Below are 23,910 nucleotides of genomic sequence, written 5' to 3'. Positions count from 1 at the left end.
GAAACAAGTTTTACCCTTCTGTTCTCAAATCAGAGAGTTTTACATTAGATAAACCTAGATTTTAAAGGGAAGGAAGAGAGAAATCTGCTAAAAGAAGCTTTAGTGGAGCAAACCCTTTGAGCCATCACCACTGAAGAGAGAAAGAGTTGGTACCTCACACTTCCAGCCCTATATTATATAAATCCTTTTCTTACTTACAACTGAGAAGAAACAGCTGCAAATAAATGGCCTTTTAGCTGTGGTCACTTCTGTACTTCATCCTTAAGTGCTCCCAGTGTAGCAGAAACCCAAGCCAACCCTGTTGGATCACTGCAGAGTACTGCCTGCAGCTCCTTCATGACTCTCAGCTGCTCACCAGCAGCTTGCAGGCTCCCTGCAGCCCACCGGCTCCCCCCAGCCCCCGCCGCACCTGGTAAACTTATCCCAGGCCCCCCGGTGAGACCTAGCGCGGTGGAATTGCTGCTTCAGGGCCATCAGGTGAGGCCTCTGCGGTTTGTCCCACCTCACTTCCATAAAGGCTCCCATCACCCAGCTTCAGAGAGAAAAGCCAAGAGCGGCAAGTCAGAATTTTTGTTTATTTTGCTTAAAATCCCTGCGAGATTCATTTCAGTAGCCGATGAACTACTGCAGCTTCTGCAGTTATGCACGTAGAGCTTTCAGCCTGAGTGATGCACCAGAAGGGCTTTTATTGCCAATGTTATCACAGGCTGTTTTGGAAATCAGAACAATTGTACTGGTCACAGCATACTTTTTGTTATCTTTGTGAAAATATTCCTAATATACAAAGCAATAAAATGCTCAGTCAGTGATCAAAACTTCAAAGATGGAGATTATGGTCTCATTCAGTATGCCAGCCTGTGAAACCACTCCTTCTTAAATGAAATTTATGTAAATAAGATTGCCAGTTCCTTGGGTTCTCTGACAGGGGAATGGAATAATATTTAGAAGGAAAATCTAGATGATGGCAGGATTTAGATTTAACCTTTAAGACAGAGTCATATTGAACTGGATAGAATCTCAGCATTTTATTTGAATGTGATTTCTTCCTCCAATTAATGCTGCTCAAGTAACTACCAAAGTGCTCCCCAGAGTCTCCTTTCAGCTTCCTGTACTGGGTTTTTCAAGCAATCCCTAACAAAGCCTCAGCCTGCAGTCACCTCCCCTTCCCCCGGCAGGCTCGGGGGGTGCTTTACCATGGGAGCGGTGCTGGTGGCCACGATGGGACCTGTGAAGCGTCACGTTGGTCAGCCGTCAGGCTCAGAGTTGTGGTCAGTGCTTCAAAGTTCAGCTGTACCAACGGCTGATTACTAAGGGCTGGAGGAATGGCTTGATGACAACACGGCGAAGTCCTGCACCAGAAACAGAACAAATCCACGCTGGCTGGGTGCCCGCTGGGTGGAAGGCACCTTGGAAGAAAAGGGCCCAGGAATCCAGGTGGACAAGAAGATGAAGTGCCCTTGCAACAGAGGCAGCTATCCACCTACCAGGCTCTACTACAAAGCATGCAGCCAGCAGTTCAGCAGAAGTGATTACTCGTGCTCCTCTATTCAGCTTACGAAGACCACATCTGGAGCAGTGTCCTCTTTGGGCTCCCCGTATGAGACAGACAGTGAGGGGACACTAAGATGGTGAGAGGATGGAGCAGATGATGCATGACAAAGGATGAGAGCACAGCATTTGTTCAGCCTGGAGAAGGTTAAAGGTGGGGGGAACCTAACCGCTGACTCCAGCTACCTAATGGGTGGTTGTAGAGAAGACACTCTTTTCAGACATCTACGGCAAAAGGATGAGAGGCAACACACACAAGGTGTAGCACTGGAAATTCTGACTGAAGACACAGTGAGGGTGGGTCAAGTATTGGAATGGGTGACCAGAAAGGCTGCAGACTGTTCTTGGAGATACTCACCTGGACAAGGCCTGAGCAACTGCATCCAACTTGGAAGTCAACTGTGCTTCCAGCAAGGGGTAAAACTAAATGCCCTCCAGAGGTCCTTCCTGCCCAAATGTTCTATTCAATCTTGAACTTCAGCTTCAGGAGCAGAAACACAGTTTATTATATTTACCTGTTTTCATTGTTTTCTCTAGTAATTATTCTTTATTTGGAAGTCAAAGCACTATCTCCTGAACTATTAAAACAAAAAAAGCCAGAAGCATACAGATTTCTAGGCATGCACACAAAGAAAGGGTCAAACCTTCTGTAAGATTGGCTCTAAAACATTAACCTCAAACTAAGAATGCGCCATCTCAAGAGCGTGCATATGCTTTTTTCCCTTCCCATAAAGTTGCCCTGCAAATCAGAGAGACCACTTACTTAGCCTGAGCCAACAGACAATTACTCTGAAAGCTTGTATATGAGGCTCTATCAGATTGAAAACTGATCAGAAGAAATCTGAAATCCTGTCATATTCTCCAGTACTGCTCTTCCGTTACACAAACAGGATAAGTCCTGGGGAAAAAAAAGTCTTTATAAAAAATAGTACATTCCTAAAAACGTCTGGGCATTGGTTCAAAAAACTCCCGAGTTTTTATGCACATTATACATTCCCATTATCCAAGGCCTGACATAAAAATACTTAAAGTAACCAGAATCACAATGCATACATCTTTTAAGTCTGAACTTAGATCAGCAATTATGTATGAAGAAAACAGCAATTTTGCTGCCAAAACCAAAAATTCTGCTTCTTCTCTCCCCTCTGTCCCATTGTCAGACCAGTATAACTCAAAATGCTACTTATTAATTCAGGCCAAAGAAAAAGATGTGCATAAGCTGTTTTAGTAACATTTTATTAAAGTAATTTTTCAGGTTTCATCCTCCCCCTCCACATATGTGCAAATTTCTTCTTCTGGCAGTAAGCCACACACCAATTTTGAGGTGGAAAACAGTTGTAGGAAAAAAAAAGAGAAAGTCAGAAATTACTTTATAAATGGACACATCTTATAATACATTACAATGCTCCCTTTAGTAGCCAAATGGTTCATGAACATTACACTTTATGTAATATCACAAATGCACAAAATATGCTCTGCATATGATTGCAAAAACAGCAGCACTCTGGAGCCAAGCACATGGTTTAATATTATAATAATGAGTCTACTTCAATGTAGTGGATTTTAATAAGACTTTAATAATACTGGTATGAAGCCAAATTACATAATGTCCTAAAATATGAAAAAAAGCTTTTATAGCGAAAATAAAAGCTCATTGAAGTATAACCACATTTAAAAAAAAAAAACAAAACACAAAACAACCAACCACCATGTTATCTACACAAAGCCATTAGGCATATTTAATTTAAAAAAATCAAATTAGAGAAAAGGAACTCAAATCTATTCCCAGATCTCAAGATAAAATTAAAAAGGATATTATTTTAGGCAACATTTATGAAAATGAAGGTACTATGCCAGCACTGGGAAACAAGCTAACACAATAATTACCTCTTTTGGCACAGATACGGATATGGGTTGACTATCTCCAATTTCTCTCAGAGGACAAAAAATGATTCAGTTACCTTACAGTTTGATTTTAAGACTGAACTATGTTGGACTGTCTAGAAACAGCTTAGACCAATAAAATAATTTCCTTCTACACATGAAAACCAACTCCAAGTAGAAGTCCCAAAAGTAAAGAGCTAAATGATTTACTCCCTGAACCCCCTCCAATTCTGGAGCCTTGGGGAAAACAAGGACTTGAAAGCACCTGTAAAGCTTGGTCCAGCATGGACCATTCTCAGAACAAGTTCCTCTCTCACCCCTCCCCATGTATGACAGTGTTAGATAGCAATTAAAAGAAATATCTGTGTTTCATTTGTTGGATAACGCATGCAGAATGTCATTCTTGAAGCTGTATAACCTTTTAAAGTATTAGTGTTATGCTAATTGGAAGATTAGTATTTGCATGGATAACATTTTTGTCCTTTATTAGGATCAACTATTTAGATCCACATATCCAATAGAGAGATCAACATATATTAGCGTATTCCACTGTACTACTGGTTACAATAAGTACTACTGTTAAACTGAGTCTAAATCAATGCTGACAGCCTATCAGAGCATGTGGTGATGAATACAGCAAGAATCAGAACAGTTTTCTTTACATACATTAGATTGTCTCATCTGCATGTCTCTAGACTTTTCAAGCAGTTTGGATAAAGGCATTAAAAAACTGTAAGTAGATTTAGATTCCACATGACAAGATGAAGTGAGGGGGACATTTTATGCCTTGTATTTCTTAGAAGTCTACTTTAGCTACAGAAGCCATTAAAAAGTTGCAAGTAACTTCAAGATGAAAGGCATTAGCAGCTTTTTAGAAAAGGATAATCACAGTCTTCTAGAGACTTAATGAGACTTAATTCACAGAAGCTTTTGACTTGGTCTGCTGTTAATTGAATCAAAGTCGATGATGATCTTGTTACACTTTGGCTTGAATTCCCTAAAATAAAGAAAAGCACAGACATTAGTTAGTAAGTAGTTAAAACATTTTGCTTGCTTTAGCTCCAGCTAAATTTTTGAAGCAATAAAAAACCCACCCTCCTTGGATTCACATAGTTTTCATCTCTATGGGAGCCAATTATAGTGCACCACACTGAGAGAAACCTGGACAAGAAAGACTAAGACAAAAAAGACACATGGGGTGGGTTAGCCTCTACATTCTTCAGCTATTGGAGTTCATAAATTACCCAGGAGTCAAAGGACTTTTAACAACTTAGCTGCAGGTGGTAGCATCATGTTGCCAGAACTGGGATTTTTGTTCATATATATTTATATTTCAAATATTTTTAATATATATTTACATCTATAGGTACACATATATGTATCTATAAAAATATTTAATATACTGTGTATGTATTGTATATACACATATATGTATACGTATGTGTATATAAAAGATATTTGGAATATATTTTGATAAATATTTTGATCACTTTTTTCCTGCCAAGTTTTCAAAGAACGCATTCAAACTTTGCCTCAGTATATTAGAATATTTTTTGTGCTAGGGGAATAGATCACATTATGCATCATACTGGGGAAAAACCAAACTAGTTAAGAGGGAATCATTTTAAAATTGTAACTTTAGAACGGTAAAATTAATACTGCCGCAAAATGTTTCCTTTTATTATCATTAGAGCATCTGCTACAGCAATTAGCAAGGAAGATATTTGGGGACTGAGCATATATTTTCCAGTCTACCAGTAAACAAAGGATTATGCAAATAGTGTGGATTTAATGCCTAATTAAGCTCTGCAGTTCAGTTCAAGAGATTCATTAAGTACCACCTCCATCCTTAATAATCAATACATGAATGAATAACAGTCAACACAGGAAAGCTCATGCTGCTGACCACAGAAACTCTGAATACTTTGTCCAGAATAGCAATCTGAAACACAAGAAACATTTCCCACTCTGGAGAAGTTACAAGATCTGACTTGCAAGAGAATGATTTATGCTTCTTAGTCAAATAGTCTTAGTAGACAGGAAATACACCAAAGGACTAAAACTGAATTTCAAGTACTGCTGTGTTTTTTCACGGATGTTTCTTAGCCCAGTAGGTACCTTTCATCCTAAAATTTTATCTGTCAGAATTGTTATGTTTGCAAATTTTTCGAAGCCTTTATATTAAGATTGTAAAACTTTTTAGAGTTGCAAAGCCTCCCCGACTGCATAATTAGCCTCACCCACAGCATGTTATTGCTATCAAACTAGCTGTTGAACAGATTGTCTTTAGGTATCTCTGTCAGTGTCTTAAAAAACCCCACTCTTCAAACATTTTTCAGATTCTCATTACTTTAAGGCAAATATTCCAAGTTTTATCCTTCTCTCACAAGAATAGCTGACCAAAGAAGACTGGACAGCTATAGGCACCAAGAATTAATTATAGGTGGCTGGTTTGACACCTTCCCAAATTGACTGCAACAGAAAGATACTGAAGTTTAAATAAGGATCAGGTAATCCACAAAAAAAAATAATCAATTGGTCATTTCAGTCTAACTCGTATGATCATAGGATAATTCAGGTTGTAAGGACTTCAGGAGGTCATCTAGTCTAACCTCCTTCTTGAAGCAGGGCCAGTGATGACTCTCCCGAGTACAATGTAACAAATAACCATCACATTCACAATTTCACTTGCAGTCCAGGAATGAAATGAATATTCCAAATGGACCATTTTCTCATACAAACGTTAAGAAATTGAAATTTAACCACACACAAGGCAAAAAGAATGGTGCAACAGTCTGTCAATCCAGTATCTTTTCCAGGCATACAGAGCAAGCGATCTACAAACACTACCAAAGAATAAAACACTGCATGACGCAAAGAAGAAAAACTTTTGCCCTAGAGTTGGTCTCTCTCACACACCATTTTTTCCTTTAAAAAATAAAGTTAATCCAAAGTTCTCTTACCTGTATACAATACCTGCTAAATCAAACATCCGCCGTGCAGCTGTCATTTCTGTAGTGTCATGATACTTGTCAGACATAAAAATAACTTCCTTTATGCCTAAAAAAGGCATATAGAAAAAACGTTAGAATTACACTGGAAAAAAAAAGTAATGTCATATAAAAACTGGTGCACAAAATAAGAAAAGGCAGCATTCATCCACATACTCTAGAACTCCTTGGTACACCCCTACTTCCCCAAATACTATAGACTGTACTTGAGAAGAAGGCTATGTAAGGTAGAGCTGTTTTGGGAGACAGTTCTTTCAAAAATGTTGGAAAATGTTTTTCTCCACTTCTACGTAAGTTTAACTCAGAAAACCAGAACCAAAAACTTGGAGGCAAAACCACAAGATAAACAGACTAGAAATTAAGCATTTTTGCAGAAGTAATTGAAAACTTATTTTTCTACCTCTCTAACATAGATAAAATTCCCCACAAAGAACTTAAACCCCAAATCCCATTCCCCTTCCAAATGCACAGGTATAAAAGGATGCTTTTTCCTTTTGTTCTCTGTTTTGTAAATAACTCCGAGTCCCAGGTTCAAATCCTCATAAATGCGTGCTGTCTCAAATTGTTGAATGATCTATGCCTAAATCACTTAGGCAGGGGAGAAGTGTAAAGGCTGACCCAAGAGAAGTTACAAGCGCTTCAGAGCCTATCAACACCTTACTGTATTTACCAGACAACATAAATATCAATACATTGCAATTTAGTGCTCACCTAAGTGCATAAGGAAAAGGATGAGTGACTACATTGTGAACAAGCAGCCAATCTACCTTGAAGACCATTTGATTTTGATTCCGTAAATAAGAGAAATGTAGGACAAATACAGAATACCATCGTCTTTCCCCCTTCACCTCTCTTCATTTCAAACCTTATGGACCAAAATAAAGAAGGATTCTGTTTGCTACTTTCTTCCTAGATTTCTATGGCCATTAGTGGTGAGAGAACCTCCCCGGAATAGCAATCCATGCTAGGATTGCAAGACTTTACTCAATGAGCAAAATATAGGCTACCTTAAAGCAGAGATTTTTATGGAACTGAAGCCTACTGCAGACATGCCTAATCTGAAAAAAGGCGACACATTTAGGCCAGCACACTTGCTGCAGTGGCACAGATTTATAACAATTGTAATGAAAGACATAATTAAAGTAGGATCATAGAAGTCTTATGACATTTATGAGCAAAGATATTTTAAAATCTTCAAATATCTACCATGCATCACATTCAAATTAAAATTTCATGTATATACTCCCAACAGACCTTTTGTCATGCGGAAGTTTATTTCTTTCTGCCCTACTCTATTCAATGTGTCAGAGCACAGTACAATTGACAGTAATTATATGCAAAGCCTGTGTTGTTCTTTGGCAGCTCCTGGTCTAAGAAGTTACAAACCTAAATTAGAAGCACGCTTAGAATCACAGAAGATGCAATTAGCACTGGAAAAATTTGGCACCATTCAGATGCAAAAAAACCCCACAAGTAGCATCTTATGAAGTTGACAGTGCAATTAATTTAGATCTAACAGCAGCAATTTAACATCAAATACATCCGTGATAAGATACCAACGAGCAGGCAGCACTGCAACCTTGACAAATCAAGCTGGCACTATTCCTTACCTGCCTGGATGATGAGCTTTGCACATTCATTACATGGAAATAAGGCAACATACATGCTGCAGCCTTTCACATCAGCTGAGTTTTTGTTCATGATGGCATTCAATTCGGCATGGCACACTGATTTAAAAAAAAAAAAAGAAACAATTCATAATACTGTTCATTAAAATAAATCAGTCAAACTAAAATTAAAGTGTTACAATATAACTGCTTACATCCTTTCAAAGGCAAATAGCTTGCACAGCTTGTCATAAAGGGCAGAGGAAGAAATAAAAGCAGAAATACCAAGATCAATGAAGGTCAATTGTTCTGACCAGGCTGCCGATTAGTAATGATATCATTAAGCGCATTAGCATTGCCATTTGCTAACACCTATTGCAGGCAACAAAGCCGTAGGCTGTGGGCCAAGTAGTTGCAACCACCCTAAGTGAAGCAATATCTCACAGCTTCACAACTCTCTGGAGTATCTAATTGCCAGTATAAAACAGCTCATTTATGTGTTTACATGCACAGAGAGGAACAGTCTTACGGTTATAAGAGCGCACTGTGCGCTCTTAAAGGCAGGAGAATCGCGAAGTAAAACCGAGCAGCTCTGTCCTCTGGGTCTCAGAACGGCTCAGCGCTGCTGCATGATTCTCTCACCCCAAGAATACACAAGACACACTCAACCATAAAAATGTCCCAGCTTTAATATTAAAGTGAGTTTACTGCTCATTAAAAGGTGCCAGACTTCCCAAGCAGGAAAACAAAGTCCTCTATTTCCCCATGGATTTGAGATAGGCCAGGTAGCAACAGACTACCCGGCCTTATTCCACTGTAACGCAATAGCTCTTTCTGGACAGATTGCACCTTAGGGTTTAAGTTTGTATGCTGTACACATCAGCAGATTATCTAATGTGTTACGAACACAGGTGAGAAGAGCACAGTTTCTGTGTCATCCGCCATGAACCTCTGAAAAAAACATTAGGATCTCTGCAAGAACGTCCTGTTTACTCCTAGGAATGACAGCAAGTTGCATAATTTATATACCTACCTACTAAGAAACTGCCTGCTGCCCTGACTTACTTCATAAACAGGTCCTGAAGTGTGGGGTGGGTTTGAGCTCATCTAGAGAACTGCATGTGCAGACAACATTAAGAGTTTTTCCACTGCTTGTTTTGAAGAATGGATTAAAAAAAAAAAGTCTTCCTCTCCCTTGAATACATGGGAAAATTAAAACAGGCAAAGTTAGGAGCACAAGCTCATAGTGTACTTGCTACTATGTACTGACCTCCGTGTGAATGATCTCACCACACAAAGAATAACTGAGTGCAGCACCTTCAACACGCAGGAATCCTTGCTGAATGGAAATGTTTTCCGTATGCGCTAAATGTCTACATGGAATTTTCTATATAACAGCTAATGCACTATAAATTTACAGCCTAACTTACAGCACACAAGCTTTTCCATGTGGACAAGTCACAAAGGACCAAACACTTGCTAAAGAAAGCTCAGTATCAACTTCTACAAGCAGTCCCCAGCATCACCATGACCATGCTGTCCACATACCTTCTCATAAACAGTAAAGCCAGAAACGAACATAAAAAATAGGAAATTAACAAAAAAAAAAAACAACCCGAAACCCAAGCACCATCACGTTAAGGCTTCTCTTACTATTATTATTGTTTCTGTTGCAACTGTAATTGGGTCACACTGTATTTTAAACATATGCCAATAAGTGTACAAGATATACAATTATATGAACCTATACATTTAGAAAATCCAGAAAAATACATTTAACTCCAAGTATGTTACTGAGTTGCACTAATCTTATGTAGGCTTCGCTATAAATAGTCAGAGAATTATTTTTCTGGGGTTACAGAGGATTGAGTGAAAAAGAGTATCACTATTTTCCGCAGCTGGAACTAGGTTATGTCAACAGGACAGAAACATCACTTTTAAGTTTCTCTGAACAATATACTTATGTTCTAGGCAGCAGTCTAAAATACAGAAGGCCTCCAGAAAAAAGGATGAGGGCATGTTTTCAAAAGCTCACAGAACTAAAAAAAAAAAAACCCTAATTCCTTCAGTAAGTATTTTTCCTTCACTAAAACTCAGAAATCTTCAGCCATAAAACCAGGTAAGTTTCATTATTAGTACTGCAACAAGTTTCTTTCCTGTGCTGATGAGAAAGAAAGGCTCTTTCTGGAGACTTCTACAAACCTTCAGCAACAGACCTCTTCCCCAGCAAAAACAAGTTCAGACCAAAACTAACTTATAGAAGATAATCAGCTGGAGTGAGGGAAGAGAGAAATTTTGCCTCCCAATCATCTTAACATAATCTGAAGTTAACAACAATTATGAGTCTCCAGTGTGGAAAGAAGACACAGAGACAGCAATAAGGAAGAAACAGAGACTAATCATTCCAAGACAAAAAGTAGTGGGGTCTCCAACAAACCCAGCAGGCTTTCATTTCAAAAACAAAAGGAGGTAGGTTCTTCAGGCACACTGTAGCCTAACTGAGTATTTTACTGCACTTACTGCAGAAAGTAGTACGGGACTAGAAGTCTGCATTGATTCCAGAAGTTATCTTTTTCTTTCCAGTATTCCTTTTTTTTAGTCTACTGGGCTATTAAATACAAACCCATTTTGGCTCAGTTGTTGGAACTTGGAAGAATATTCTGGGAAACTATCATTACACATGTCTTTGTTTTGTACGTTTCCCTAGACATCTGCTACTGGCCCCTGTAAGGGATATTATGCTAGATAGTCCTTAAGAACGTATAGGCATCAGACAAATATTTTCAGGCTTTGTCCCATCACTCTTCATTCCCTGTTCCTCATATTTCCCTCTCTCTGGCAAACAGGCATTGACTGTTAACCAATCTATATGTAAGATAGTCTATTATCCCTGTATTTTTCTTACAGACCTGCCCAGCTTTGTGCATTAGTGAGAGATAGAAAACAAATCCAGGAGTCCAGAATCCCTATTGTTAATAACTAAGTAGTTCACATTTGGGGTGTTACTAAGTTTTCTAACCTGTTAAGACCTCCTACTAATAGTTACATATTGTTCTCTCTCAGATAATAAGAAGCTAACTTAAAATAACCTTTCACAGGTGCACAGTATTCAGAACTCTGAAAACTGTATATTTAAACAGACTATTAAAACGAAGAATTTTTACAATACCCTATGGATGACCCCAGTGTTTTGGTTTTTTTTAAAAATAATATTCACATATAGCCAACATAATATTAAGTCTGCAACACTGGTTTCCATTCTGGAAAAGTGGCTTGAAAAGTATTCTCGAAAGGCTTCATTAGCTGAAGAAATAACCACGCAATGAGAGGTTAGTGCGTGCTCTGACATTCCCACCACCTGCTACTACATTTACGAGAGGAAAAAAAAAAAAGAAAAAAAGGCAGAGGAATGATTGCTTCATTACTGGTAGTATTAATTGCTAGTGTTTCTATCTTTTCTCATTGCATACTGCTTTGTGTTGCATATACGAGGTAGCACTCATCCTTAAGCCTACCTGTAAATAAGAGACCCCTACTTACCCTATTAATGGTCATTTTTTAGGATTAACCACTCAACATGAACATGCTCTTAGTGGGTTGCAGAGTCAGAATTACTCTTCCCACCTACTAAAAGTGTTCTGACTAGTGATTTTATAAGAACCACAGGACCAGTCAAAGTTCTTCTTAATACTGTTTAAATGCTTACAAAGCTTGATGAAGAGCTTGGAGTAGGGACCACCATAACATGTCACCTTTTAAGGAGCAATCAAAGGAGGGGCTGGGGGGGGGGGGGGTGACCTTTCTATGTGATTAATCGCTAACTGAGCCAAACTAGGAATTCTGAGAAATTATGCACTAAATATGGTGTTACATTTGAAAAGAATACATTTCAATGCATATAGATTGTCACGCAGCAAGTCTTGACTTATTTGTTAACAGAAGTTTTTATACTGCCGTGTTAACCAACTTAACAAATATTACAGGTTCCCAATACAGATCTATGGTAATAGCACAGCATTCTTCAACATAAACCTGGCACAGAAACGGATACAGGCAGTTCTGTAATTTGGCCCACTTCTCAGTCTTTTGGCAAAATCTTCACCTTTTCATGTTCATCCCTTCTCCATCCCATCTTTGTCCAAGCTCCACCTACCAGTTATCCTTTACTTGCTGGACCCCTGACGCTTGACACAGCAAGGATCATGGCAGGGACCAAAATATTATTGAAAGGTAGGGGTTTGAAACCAGGACAGGGGTCTGGAGTGACAACCACTGGGGACAGTGGTTGATGGATCTGGAATTTGTAGAATGACATCAATCTTTTTTCAGCCTTTGTGAAAGCATAGGGATGGTTGCTGGTCACCGTGTTTAGTGGAAGGCAGGACACTGATGTTGGGCTGACACTGCCCTCAGCCATTCCTGCTGCTCTCTTTCTCGTTCCACATGCTGGAGGAAGAGCAGTTGCTGTGGTCAGGGCAGGGAGGCAAGGATAACACCACCAGATTTCACTGGAGTCCTAGCCTCTTCAGATTCCGGTCAGAAAAAGGGAACAGCCCCAGCCTCACTGCTTTCTTCTGTGAAAAACAAGAACTGGGAAGTGAAGATGGGAACCACTCAGCCCATTTACGAACATCACAAAATCTGCTGGGGGCAAACCAGAGAAGCCCCTCTCAAAACGTGAGAAGCATTAGCTAATCCACCCCATTTCCCAGTTCCTCCCATCCTGTTCCAAGTTTGTTTTACTCTCAGCACAACACACAGGCGTTTCTTAGTGGGCAAGCAGAAGAAGAGAAATTATTCTTAGCGTTTCCAAATCTCCAAACTTTCTAGAGATTTGATGTATGACACCAGAATTGGACAGAAATCCATGCAGGACAAGTGAGTGGCTGTAGGTGGAGACTGTTTCCTATAGATCCCCTTTTGCAGCTGAAGCCTCAGCTTTGCACTGCCAATTGGAGAGAGCACATCACACTTCTTCATAGTGCCTTATCAAGTTTTGTGCTGTCAAAATAACAGCTTCTACAAAAGTCACATTTGCCTGAATATCTTTGAGTGTTCATCTCTCAAAAAAATTGACGAAAAGCTCATAATCCTAACACAAGGAAATGTTGATAACAGTTTGTTTCATTTTACACAGCAGGTACTGTTCAATTAGAGCGTACTTTTTGCCACAGCACATATTTTATCGTATCTGAACCTGTATAAATATTTGTAAGCATATTTACTCAATATTTTCTCTATTGCTCAGAGGTTTCTAAATTTGCCAGTCATTTTAATTTAAAACTCTCTTAATTAGAGACTGGTTGTCAAATGGATGTTCTTAGATTACAGTGGAGACAGAGGGCATAACAGGAGCACAGCAACTAGCACTAGTGGGAAGACTTGCGTTAATAGGAGAAAAATGTAGTATTTTAAATGATCAGTGAGAGGAAACTGAGCATCATCAAATCCTTGGATTCATCTAACAGAAACAGAGGGCACTCACTTTTGACTTTGAAAGCCAGAATTTTGTCTAATTATTAAGAAGCTTCTGCACACAGTACTGAACACAATGCTTCAGGAAGAGCTTTTAATAACGTCTTCGTAAAGTAGGTATTCAAAACTGGCCTTCCATTTCTCTCATGCGCGCAGAAACATCCTCACTCTTGTCAGTGACTGGCAGCCTGGAAAGAGCCAGTTCCAACATAGCAAGGAAAGCCTGATTTTGTGCTGTGAAAAATGGCATTCTGCAAAACACCCAGTGCTTTCTGATACAACAAGGCTATACTACTAAACTGTTCAAATATACACTACAACTAGAAGGAAAAAAAGTTTTAATCCGCTTCAAGAGTCTCATAATGAATGCATAGTATCAATACAGGTGATCCACATCACTATTCCTGTAATACACAAATGCTTGCAAATATTTGTATCCTCTAAGGTAAAGTGAGCACTACCTACCACATTTTTATGCTTTCTTTCAGTAGCAGCTCAGGTTACACTTAGATATGGATAAATACAAATTTTTTAACCAGCACGACCCTCTCCCTAACACTGAGCTGAGCGGAACCCACACTTGAGGGTGCAGGTTAGATATGTACAGTATATTGCAGCAGACACAGATAACCGAGACACTGGTGAATTTCAAGCCAACAAGTTTCAAGATACAGAAAAATTTAAGTGACAGGACTTGTTTAGCCTTACAACAAAAGTTCAAAAGGTTATTGTTATCAGTAAGCGCACAGGGGAAGGGGGGAAAGGAGGAAGGGTTAATCACAGTGAAGAAGAAAAGCTAAAAGAACAATGCCGGCACACACAAGAATGTATAAACTAAGCACATATAAATTAGGGTGGAACTTGGAAGTTTCCTAGCCATGAAACAGTGAATCTGGTCAGAGCTATGGGGTCAATGCATCCATCTGTTCTGCTGGAGCTCAATAAATTTATTATAGGATTATCTAACAGACTTCTGCAAAAATAGCCTCTGGGTCCAATCCCCTGCTATGTCTATGCTGCTAAACACAGACAGGGCCAGGGATCGACCCTTGGACCTGAGGCCAACTGGCATAGACTGGCTCGTCTTCATCTTACTCAGGGCTCCATCAGCATTACATAGCACTTGGCCCTGGGTTTCCTCAAGGCTCCACGTCTCAAGAGTCCCACGGCACCACATGCTTATTTTGTATGTCTCAGTTCAAAGTGCATGAAGAAGTGAGATGACTTTTTTGCAGCCCACCAGAGTGGTATTTTCACAGCATGAAACAGAGTATGCCTTGCATATCCCCCAGTATGGCCTGAGGGAGGGAGGAGGGTTAAGCATACCATCTCAGCAGGCTTTGCATTACAGGCCTATACAGGATGACAGTTTTCTTGCAGCCTTTTTTCCACCCTGCCCTCCGGAGCAGCCTTTGAGTAAGCCACTCGCAGAGCAATACTCAGGCTTTGTTCTGGAGAAAGCTAGTCAGAGTGGTCCAAAACAGATGGAAGTGACCTAATGTTTCTAGAAGACATCTTCCAGGTTACTGTGTAGTACGTGCACAATTACCATCAGCTTTACCCAGTAAGCTACATTGCAGCTCTAGTGATGAAGGTGCCAGCATTCCCATGATAAGCTAATGGAGCACATAGTAAGATTGTACCATCTCTGAACAAGCTAGTCAGGAAAAAGCAAGGATAAAAAGTCCAATTTACAAAATGCTGTGATGATTAGCAAAAGCAGAGAGGAAAACACGACAGTTTAATGAGATTTTAGCAGCAATTCTATGTGTTTCTCTGCATCTACCAGAATTTTTTAAAGCGGATTTTTTTTTATATATACTTGTCTGGTCTGTCAACTGTGCTATCAAGATTAATAAGAAACCGCTAGAGTTTAAATGATCTGTGAATTACAAAATAGGTCGTTTATTCATCACAGCAGACACTTTATGTTACAAAGTTGTGATTTTTGTAATGAGGTGAAGACTAAGATTTTGGGGGGAAGGGCAGTAGTTAGACCAACTCCTAGAAATGAACTCATCTCTCCAGGCTGTTAGAAGGGTTAGTGCATTTTTTAAAAATCGTGTATTACAAATTTTTACTTTACTCCACATCTTTTGGAGTCAGAGTTAACTGGGGAAAAAAAAAAAAATCTCAGGTCATCTTGTACAAAGATTCCTCACAAATTCATAAAGCATTTTTAGTTTAAATTGGTCAGCTTAGATTTCAGTGCCTGGAACATGCTCAGGTCCCAGAGACCACTCACGCTGATCTTAGTTCAGAACAGAGAACTTACAGCAGCATAAAGATTCAACCAAAATCAATCTTCTGTTTTCGGTACTTTGTATTTAATCAATGAGCTAACACTCGTTTCCTCACCCTATAAATAAAGGGCAATCATACCAAGTTGTACCATTATGGTACCATCACTATATGTAAAACCAGTGCTTCTGTGCTTTAGAGTAGACTTAAAATTTGGCAGGAGCTGGCCCTAGTATCGGGAATATATCTCTTACGAAAAATAATATGAAACTGTCTCAAGCTTAAGAGTTAACATTAGAGATTTTATAATAAATGGTGAAGTAAACAAGGACAAAGTACCGGGGTTTTAAGAACTCAAATACGAAACTGATGAATTACGTGCTGAACCACTGCATATCATCTTTTACTTCAATGCTATGGGAAACCAGAAAACGTAATGCCAGTTTTTAAAGGGAGCTCTGGGTGAACACAGGGAATGGCAAAACTCATGCAAGTCTGATTTCTGTATCAGACCAATTGTGAGAAGTTACAAGTAAAAACCAGAATTAGTAGGCAGAGACAAATACTGTACACTGGAAAAGAGTCAATATCTCTTTGCAAAAGCTGAACTCTGGTGCTCATTTCCCCCCCACCCATGCAGGGGAAAGGGACAATTTCTCAGGGCTCTTGTTCAGTTTTGTGATTCTTCCCCCTGCCTCTCCTGAGCCCAGGACAGGCTGAGATGCAGCACAGGATGAAGGAGCTCCTAATACCTATTTTTCCTGTGCCCACGGCTTCTGCTGCATTGGTTTCATCCCATAGAGGTGCAGCAACCAAGTTGTCTCCTTGGTTCCTGCAAACCACACGTGGCCCAGAGGAGTAACTGTATAGCCCTGTTGATAGGTGCACCAAGATTCAGAGAGGACCCTTCAAAGCAGGCTTGCAGAAGGCCAAACTACACCTGCTGCAAAGACAAAGACAGGATCCAAAGCAGCACTCAGCCACATTTACTGTGAAACCATCCTTGCTCCTCATTCCTTTTGCCTATTTAGCAAATATGAATCAAATCAGAGGCTGAAATAAACAATGAAAGTCACCTCACCCGTAGTAGGGTAGATCCACTACACACCAGATGAGGCAAAAATGGCATGCAATGACAGAATGCAACCACATACTTCAAGACAAACAAAATTCAGCTCCTTCATAATATGTATTGCCTATGCCACCAACACCTGAACGTTGGAATTTCCCACAACCGCTGGAGTTTACAATTTTAATACCTGTATTTTAGATGCAATTATTTGTTTTGCATATACATGCTCTCTGTAATTTCTGTGGAGATGAACACAGAGAAGCAGCAATCATTTGCATACACTGCAACTGTGTGCTAATGAGCTGCATTACATTTACAAGTTTTCACTACACAATCCAAAATGGCTTATCATTTTTGAACATACTTCACCAGAAAGTCAGTCCCTCATAATGACTGTTTTCATTTATTTTCAGAGCTGTGATTTTTATCCTGATGTATCACATATGGGCTCATTAACAAAATCAGGTGAATGGAAGAAAAACTGATCGATATTTTACCAGCTGAACTTTCACATATATAGACATCACAAGTCTGACCTGTCAACGACAAGAAGCCTTACCATAAGGATATTTCGTGTCTAGTCTATGTGCTGCTGTTCTTGTCCAGGGTAGTACATCATCGCTGCAGCCATTAGGCATCCCATTGTATCCAATTCCAACAATCTTGTTTTCTGAATTTACAATGCAGGCACCAACCTAAATAAAATCAGATTTATATAGTACCAACAGCATGCAAAACAATGTATCAACAAGAAAGATGAGACCTGAAAAGTGAGTCCTACTATTTTCATTTAAGAGATACAAGCTTCACTTTATATTAAGTCACACCATCTAGTGAGCAAGGCTACAATTGTACCTAACTGGTAGAGCTTTAAAATAAATCAGGGCAGATGCAATCCTGCTGCCCCTCTGGTCATGCAGTCTGCCAGCACTGTTCCTTGTCTGAATATGAAGCGAACCTAGTTCAGGGAGCAGAACTGGCACTGAAGAACCCTCTAAACATAAGTTTTCCGTCAGTTCTACTCCCCAAACTAGCTTTTCCAGCAGCAGTGTGAGCAGCAGCACGAGCAGCAGCAGCAAAAGAAAAGGTATGGAAGATGGAACAGAAACACAGTAGTGTTGGCCTAGAGATAGGCTCAGAAATCTTTGTGGCTTGTTTATGCAAACGTGCACCAAAATATCAGACCTTTTAACTCCCACCCTTTATTACTTTAACCCAAGTCTGCACAGGGACCCTTCTTATAGAATGAAGAAGTGTCCCGTTTTTATGTTTTCTGTCCATATTTTAGATTTATTGAAATGGCAATAGTACTGTTTTTAATTCACACAATGTGTTTATCAACCAGCTCTTTGGTAACAAAAATTTAGTCCTAAGTGAATAACCTTCAGAGAACCAAGAGCCATAATTTACAGAAGCCAGCGAGTCATTGAGCAGACTGTTAACATGCATTTTACTCCATGGCTTTGCTGGGATTTGCTTCCTGAACTTCTTCACACAAAGGAAGCCTGACAGGACGACTGGGTCCTGCAGAACAGCATGTTTCAGGAGATGTATTAATCGCCTCAAACCAACATTCAACAGAGGAATGTGAAAGAAGCAAAGAATGGGGACAGACGGTAAAGCAGAGGCCGAAGGGGAACCTGAGGGAGGAACCAAACTAGAAGAAAACTCCGGTCAACCCAAGAACAAACAAAAGGGAATTTTTATACTCTCACAGGTGAGGAAAAGGAACTTGTAAAATGCTGTGTCTTAAAAAATTACAATCTAAAACTTTCAGTAGTTATATTCTCCTCTAACAGTAACTACATTTACTGGAAAAAGGAGAGAAAATGCATGTGTTATTTTAACCTCTAGATGAAAGGATTTACAAAACTCCAAGCTGCAAATGTACACACAGAATTATACACGAGGTCAGGCCCAATAAGAGAATTTCTGTAACAAAAGGTGCTGACCATGTTAAAAAATGAATAGCTATATACTGAAATAACTTTTAATAAGAAATCCCTGAAAATGCTACATGTGCATCTGATACGATGTGCAATATAGATTAGGTTATGTTATCCTTATACATTGCCTTCTTACCTGAGAACTTGGATCCTTGCTTCTTTGTGCTGACAAAAAAGCTACCGCCATAAAATATTCAGGCCATTCCAAATAATCCTCTCGTTTTTTGCAGGATGTGTCATTGCCAAAACTATAGTTCATGGAAAAAACAGCCATCAGCAAACAACACATAGCTAGAGTTATTACAGATTGTATTCTTTTAATGTGCACAAGTTTAGAGTAACCAGGATCAGAATCTGGCTAAGACGACCACGTATTCACTAATATTTTAACAATAAAAACATCAGCGCTATGCGCTTTCCAGGAACTTACATATGCAACATTTCCTTTCAGGGGAAAGGCACCCAAGCGAGGTTGCAAATTTCAGTTTTAGATAAGAAGGCTGAGCTATTCAGAGCACTGAGCTACTCAAAGACAGAGCAATTTATCCTTTATAGATAACACCCGGTATATTTCTAAGATTCAGGTATATCATGTACTGGCATTCTTTTCACCCAAACAACGTAATCTTTTTTATGATGACTGCGCTAACCGCCAGCCTCTAATATAGGCTATTTGCTACTTCTACCTACGACAAGTGCTCGCTAGGTTTCTATTTGGTAGCTTCCTGTGCAGTCATTTGTTTCTGCCCGCACAGTTACTGTCATGAGTTTGCCTCTCGTTACAACACTTACCAGCAAAAATCTGAGGCTGTAAGCCATTCTGGTAGTCCCCTGCTAAGTTTCTCTTGAGATAATGTCCTATGAAAGCCTTCTAAAAACTGAGAGAAGATGGGTTTAAGAACTTTTCCCTTAGATGTAATGTACAAAAGTGGCACAAAAGGTTGCTTCTTTCCCTGCACTGCAGGATTTATTTGGGGGAACGAGGGAGGGGGAAAAAAAAAAAAAAGGGATGCATCATTTTCTCTTGCCCGCTTTATGGCTGAAAGACTCCTTGGACAGCGTAAGGTGCAACAGGGGAATTTCTGTGCTTTTCAGCTCAAAGAGAGGAAAGACAGGCCTATCTCTTCTCTCTCTCCACCCCCCAGCACATTTAAGCTTTGCAAATTTCAAGGAAAAGATCTAATTCAAAGAAATTTCCCCAAACTCTACACTGGAAAACCAAAACAATGGAACATCTCAAATACAGTAATTATCCTGTCAAAACACAAGGGGCACTACTTTTCTTCTTGGGCTCCTCTTACCAAGGACTACAGCTTAAGACTGAGATATCCTTCAAGGAACGTACAGCCACGCAGAAAAATACATCACAGGTAACTGCAAGCAGCAAGATATCTCCTAGCAACTCTAGTACCAGCACTGTCTGAAGACAAACAAACATTGCAAGACAAGTATTTTGTTAATTATTATTTTTATAACCAAAAACATAAAATAGCATTTATAGGAGGCTTGCAGTTAGCTTGTCATAAAGAAGTTACACTATTTGAGTGAAGACAATGCCAGCACATGATAAAATTGTACTTCAGAAACCTACAGGGTGCTATTTATCAAAGATAAATTGCTGGGTTTGAACAGTTCATACATGGCACGTTACAAGTTAGCAATTTTGGCTTGTTCTTGGAATGAATGAGGATCATCTTTAACGCCATGGTCTCAACACAAGGAGGGAGAAACATACACGCTTGGTGTAACCAGCATACCTCTCTCACACTTTGACAACATTGTGAATAGTGCCCAGAACTGTCAATTGTCAAAGCAAACACAAAAATCAAGTATGTGATTCTGAGAGTGCCCAAACTGGCTTGAATCATTGTAACTAGAGGGGTGGGGCTGTATCCTACTAACAAAGAAAAGCGCTCAGAGAAGTGCTCAAAGAAACTCACAGCAGAAAGAAGAAACTAAAGGCATGCCCTCATACCTCTTCATGCCAAACTGAACTTTGACAGGTTAACTGAAATGCTAAGACAGTGCTCCAGCTAATTTGAGTGATCATTTAAAATACCTCACAAAAGCAGATTTACAAAATCCAAAACATCATCAGACTTTAAATGATCAGTTTAATACGTTCCTGACTACATGACATTCGCAGTGATGCCTTCAGAGAGGCACACAACACACAATGCAGAACTACACCAAATAAAACATTCTGGGGAAAGGGCTCCAGAAAGACAATAGTACTCTGAACTAAGAGATTGTGAGATTTCCTTTTGTTAAATTATTCCCTAGCAACCCTATTTATTCAAAACACAACAAAAGCTACTATTTACTTTTCTCATAAATACAGAACTGTATGTAAGTGGAGGTCCCCCAGAGTACCAACTTCACAGGGAGAGGAGCATGTCTGAAAAATGAGCAGAGAGGAGAATATCTGAAAAATGAGCAGAAGGCTTACATCAAAGAGAACATAAAAAAACCCCCACCTTACTCAATTACTTCTACTTAACATCACCGTGTTTGGCGAGATAATTCCCTCAACTCAATGCACAGGAACACAGGAGTGTGAAACGGATATAAAACACTTAATTTCTGATTGAGCAGAAGCCAAGGACTTGGCTAGCAGTCAAGCACACACAGGAAAATTAAGTTTATGGAATTGGGGGCAGCTGATCATCTTCTTCATGGTCATTTGTAAGTTCTAGAATTGCATGAATGAAAGCTACTCTAGAAAATATTATAGCTAGCTGTAAAATAAGCAATTAAGGCTTATCCTTGTGATAACTCGTAAGAACTTATGAATAAAAATAACGGGAACTGAAAGCCATGAAGATAACACTGCTCAAGAAGAAGGGGAAAAATATCCTTAAATTCTAGAGTGATTAGTAATCTGTAGAAAAGTCTGCGTAAACAGTATTTAAAAGGAAAACAGAGGAAAAGATTCTGCAATTAGAGGACAGTGCCTCCCTTCTCAGTTCTTTTTCACCCATCTAGGCTTCAAGTAAGCTGCAACACCATCTGAAAAAGGAAGACGTTTCATTCAGCTACCAATAAAAACCAGTCCATCTTAATGAAAAATTTAGTTGAGAATCCTAAAACGGAATACATCACCTCAAATCTTTTCATAGGACAATTATGGTGGTCAATTACACAACAATATAGCACAACTGGAGAACTGGTAGGTATCAGACTTTTTTCCCTTCTCCCCCTTTTTTAAGTTTTTCCTCTGCTTTCTTATCTCTGATGTCATGTGCATTATGTTCCAACTGTATTGTAGTTGGTTTTTTCCCTGGTATCAAGTATGTTACTGAAGATCAACTATCAATATTTTGTCACTCAACTCACAGAATTTAACGTAAAAAAAAAAAGAGGTAAAATGTGTATTAAAAATAAAAATTAAACATCTTCAGCAATGCTCTTGTTCCTCAAAAGCCAAGCAGGATATGTGTTCTTGATGACTTTCAATACTAGCTTCTTCTTTAAGTCTCATAATTTTGTTTATGATTGCTATTGTATCAAATGAATGTGGCATTTCCTTTACTTGAGGCTTGTCATCCTTCCCCTCATATAGGTACCGAGATATGGTCATTACCTATTCCTTACTGGGAGGTAAGGTTTTGAGAGTGAGACGGAGAGAAAAATCAACCTTTCTTACAGATAAATGATACTCTATGCACTGAAATTAACTATATTCAAATTTTTCCTGAGAGATAACGCACCAAACCTGTAAATATAAACTTTGTAGAAATACTGAGCCCCAATTAAGCAGTACAAGAACATTTCCCTTCGTTGAACGTATTTCAGTTTTACAGCATCACTTCCTTGACTTTAATTAATTGCACACTGGTCATACCGGTCACCGCTTCAGGAGAGCATGAAAACAAGACACCCCACCTGCCCGTTTTCCTATCCCAATGCTTACCAAACCACATAAATAAAAACAGGCCATACCCTCACGACAGGGCCTTCAGAGGCTTCAAGAGCGCCCTCCCCGCGGGGACGCGGCGCTTCCCCGCGCACGGCCGCAGCCGGCGCTGCCGGGGCCCACCCGGCGCCGGGGGAGCCCCCTCCGCACGGCGGAGCCCGACCCCCACGGGGAGCCTCCCTCCCCCGTTCTGCCCTGCCCCGCTCACAGCCCCCCAGCCAGGACCGGACCCGCTGCGCGGCTGCCGGAAGACACCGGCTTGCCCGAAAGCAGCCGCCCGGTGACCGCGGCGGCAGTCGCCGCCCCCCCCGCCCCTCAGACGCCGGGGCCTGCCGCGTGGCGCAGGTCGCGGCCGCCGGCGCCGCGGGCCCGCCGGCCTGGCTGCCGGCCCCCCGGGGTTAAACCCCGTGGCGGGAGCGGCCCGGCCGAGGAGGGAGAAAGTTTAGTCAGTCAGGGGTGCGAGGGGGGCACGGTGCCAGCGGGGGAGCGAGCCGCCGGCTGACGGGCGGGAAGAGCTTGGAAACGGCATCACGGGCCCCCCCCCCGCGCCCGCGGCCCCTCCATGCCACTGCCCCCTCGGCGGCAGGGCGGCGAGCCCGGGCAGCGTACCCGTTCAGGTGGCGGCTGGCCTGCTGGCCGCTCATCCCGCCGCGGCGCCGGTCTCTTTCGCCGTTTGGCGCCAAAGCGGGAGCGGGCGGGGAAAGGGGCGGCGGCGGGGAGGAGCGCGGCGGGGGCGGGGGTCGGCCCGCCGCCATGTCGCGCCGCGGCCCTGGGGCGAGGGCGGGTGCGGGGACCCCGGCGGCCGCCAGGCCCCCGCGGGCGGCGGGGAGGCCGGTGGCTTGGTGTTGATGCGCCTGCAGCGCCCGAGAACTGATCTGGCTGAGCCGGGGGAGGCCGCTTCCCCCCCCGCGCTTCTGTGCGCCCCCGCGGTACTTCAAATGAGTTGCTTTCATGGGCGTTCTTGTAGTTTTCGGTTTCCTGACAGATGCTGCTGGTAATGTTACGCTTTGACACAAGCATACAGGTTTTCTCCCAGCTCACGCTCTTGAGGTAAATGCTATTTATTAAAGCTTGGCATTAACATACTAAAATGTCCAGAAATCGTTTTTTTGTTCTCTGGATATGAAATTGATGTGGAAAGTGAGTTATGGTTTATTAATACCTCCAGCTGCTACCAGATTTTAGAAGTCTCCTGGGATGCTCAGGTAGC

General features: G+C 40.7%; 1 protein-coding gene across 6 annotated transcripts in view; it reads right to left on the bottom strand.

The window, feature by feature from the left end:
• Positions 1–2,758: 2,758 nt before the first annotated feature.
• Positions 2,759–23,910, bottom strand: part of DCTD (dCMP deaminase) — a 59,711-nt gene continuing 38,559 nt past the window's right edge. For 3 of the 6 annotated variants that reach the window (XM_087736414.1, XM_087736412.1, XM_087736413.1), the window contains exons 5-9: positions 18,921–19,032; positions 17,398–17,533; positions 8,054–8,170; positions 6,396–6,492; positions 2,759–4,429 (exon numbers count right to left, since the gene is read on the bottom strand). In XM_087736414.1, the coding sequence (XP_087592540.1) occupies positions 4,351–4,429; positions 6,396–6,492; positions 8,054–8,170; positions 17,398–17,533; positions 18,921–19,032 (541 nt within the window). In that variant the 3' untranslated portion in view covers positions 2,759–4,350. Of the gene's footprint in view, positions 4,430–6,395; positions 6,493–8,053; positions 8,171–17,397; positions 17,534–18,920; positions 19,033–22,726; positions 22,863–23,309; positions 23,433–23,910 lie in introns of those variants that run through there. The other 3 variants (XM_087736416.1, XM_087736418.1, XM_087736417.1) reach the window with 3 other exon arrangements.

The sequence above is a fragment of the Nipponia nippon genome, unplaced genomic scaffold (assembly GCF_047370975.1).
Source record: "Nipponia nippon isolate SJK-2023a ecotype South Korea unplaced genomic scaffold, ASM4737097v1 scaffold_6, whole genome shotgun sequence".
Classification (NCBI taxonomy): domain Eukaryota; kingdom Metazoa; phylum Chordata; class Aves; order Pelecaniformes; family Threskiornithidae; genus Nipponia; species Nipponia nippon.
This window is presented reverse-complemented; position numbering and strand designations above follow the sequence as displayed.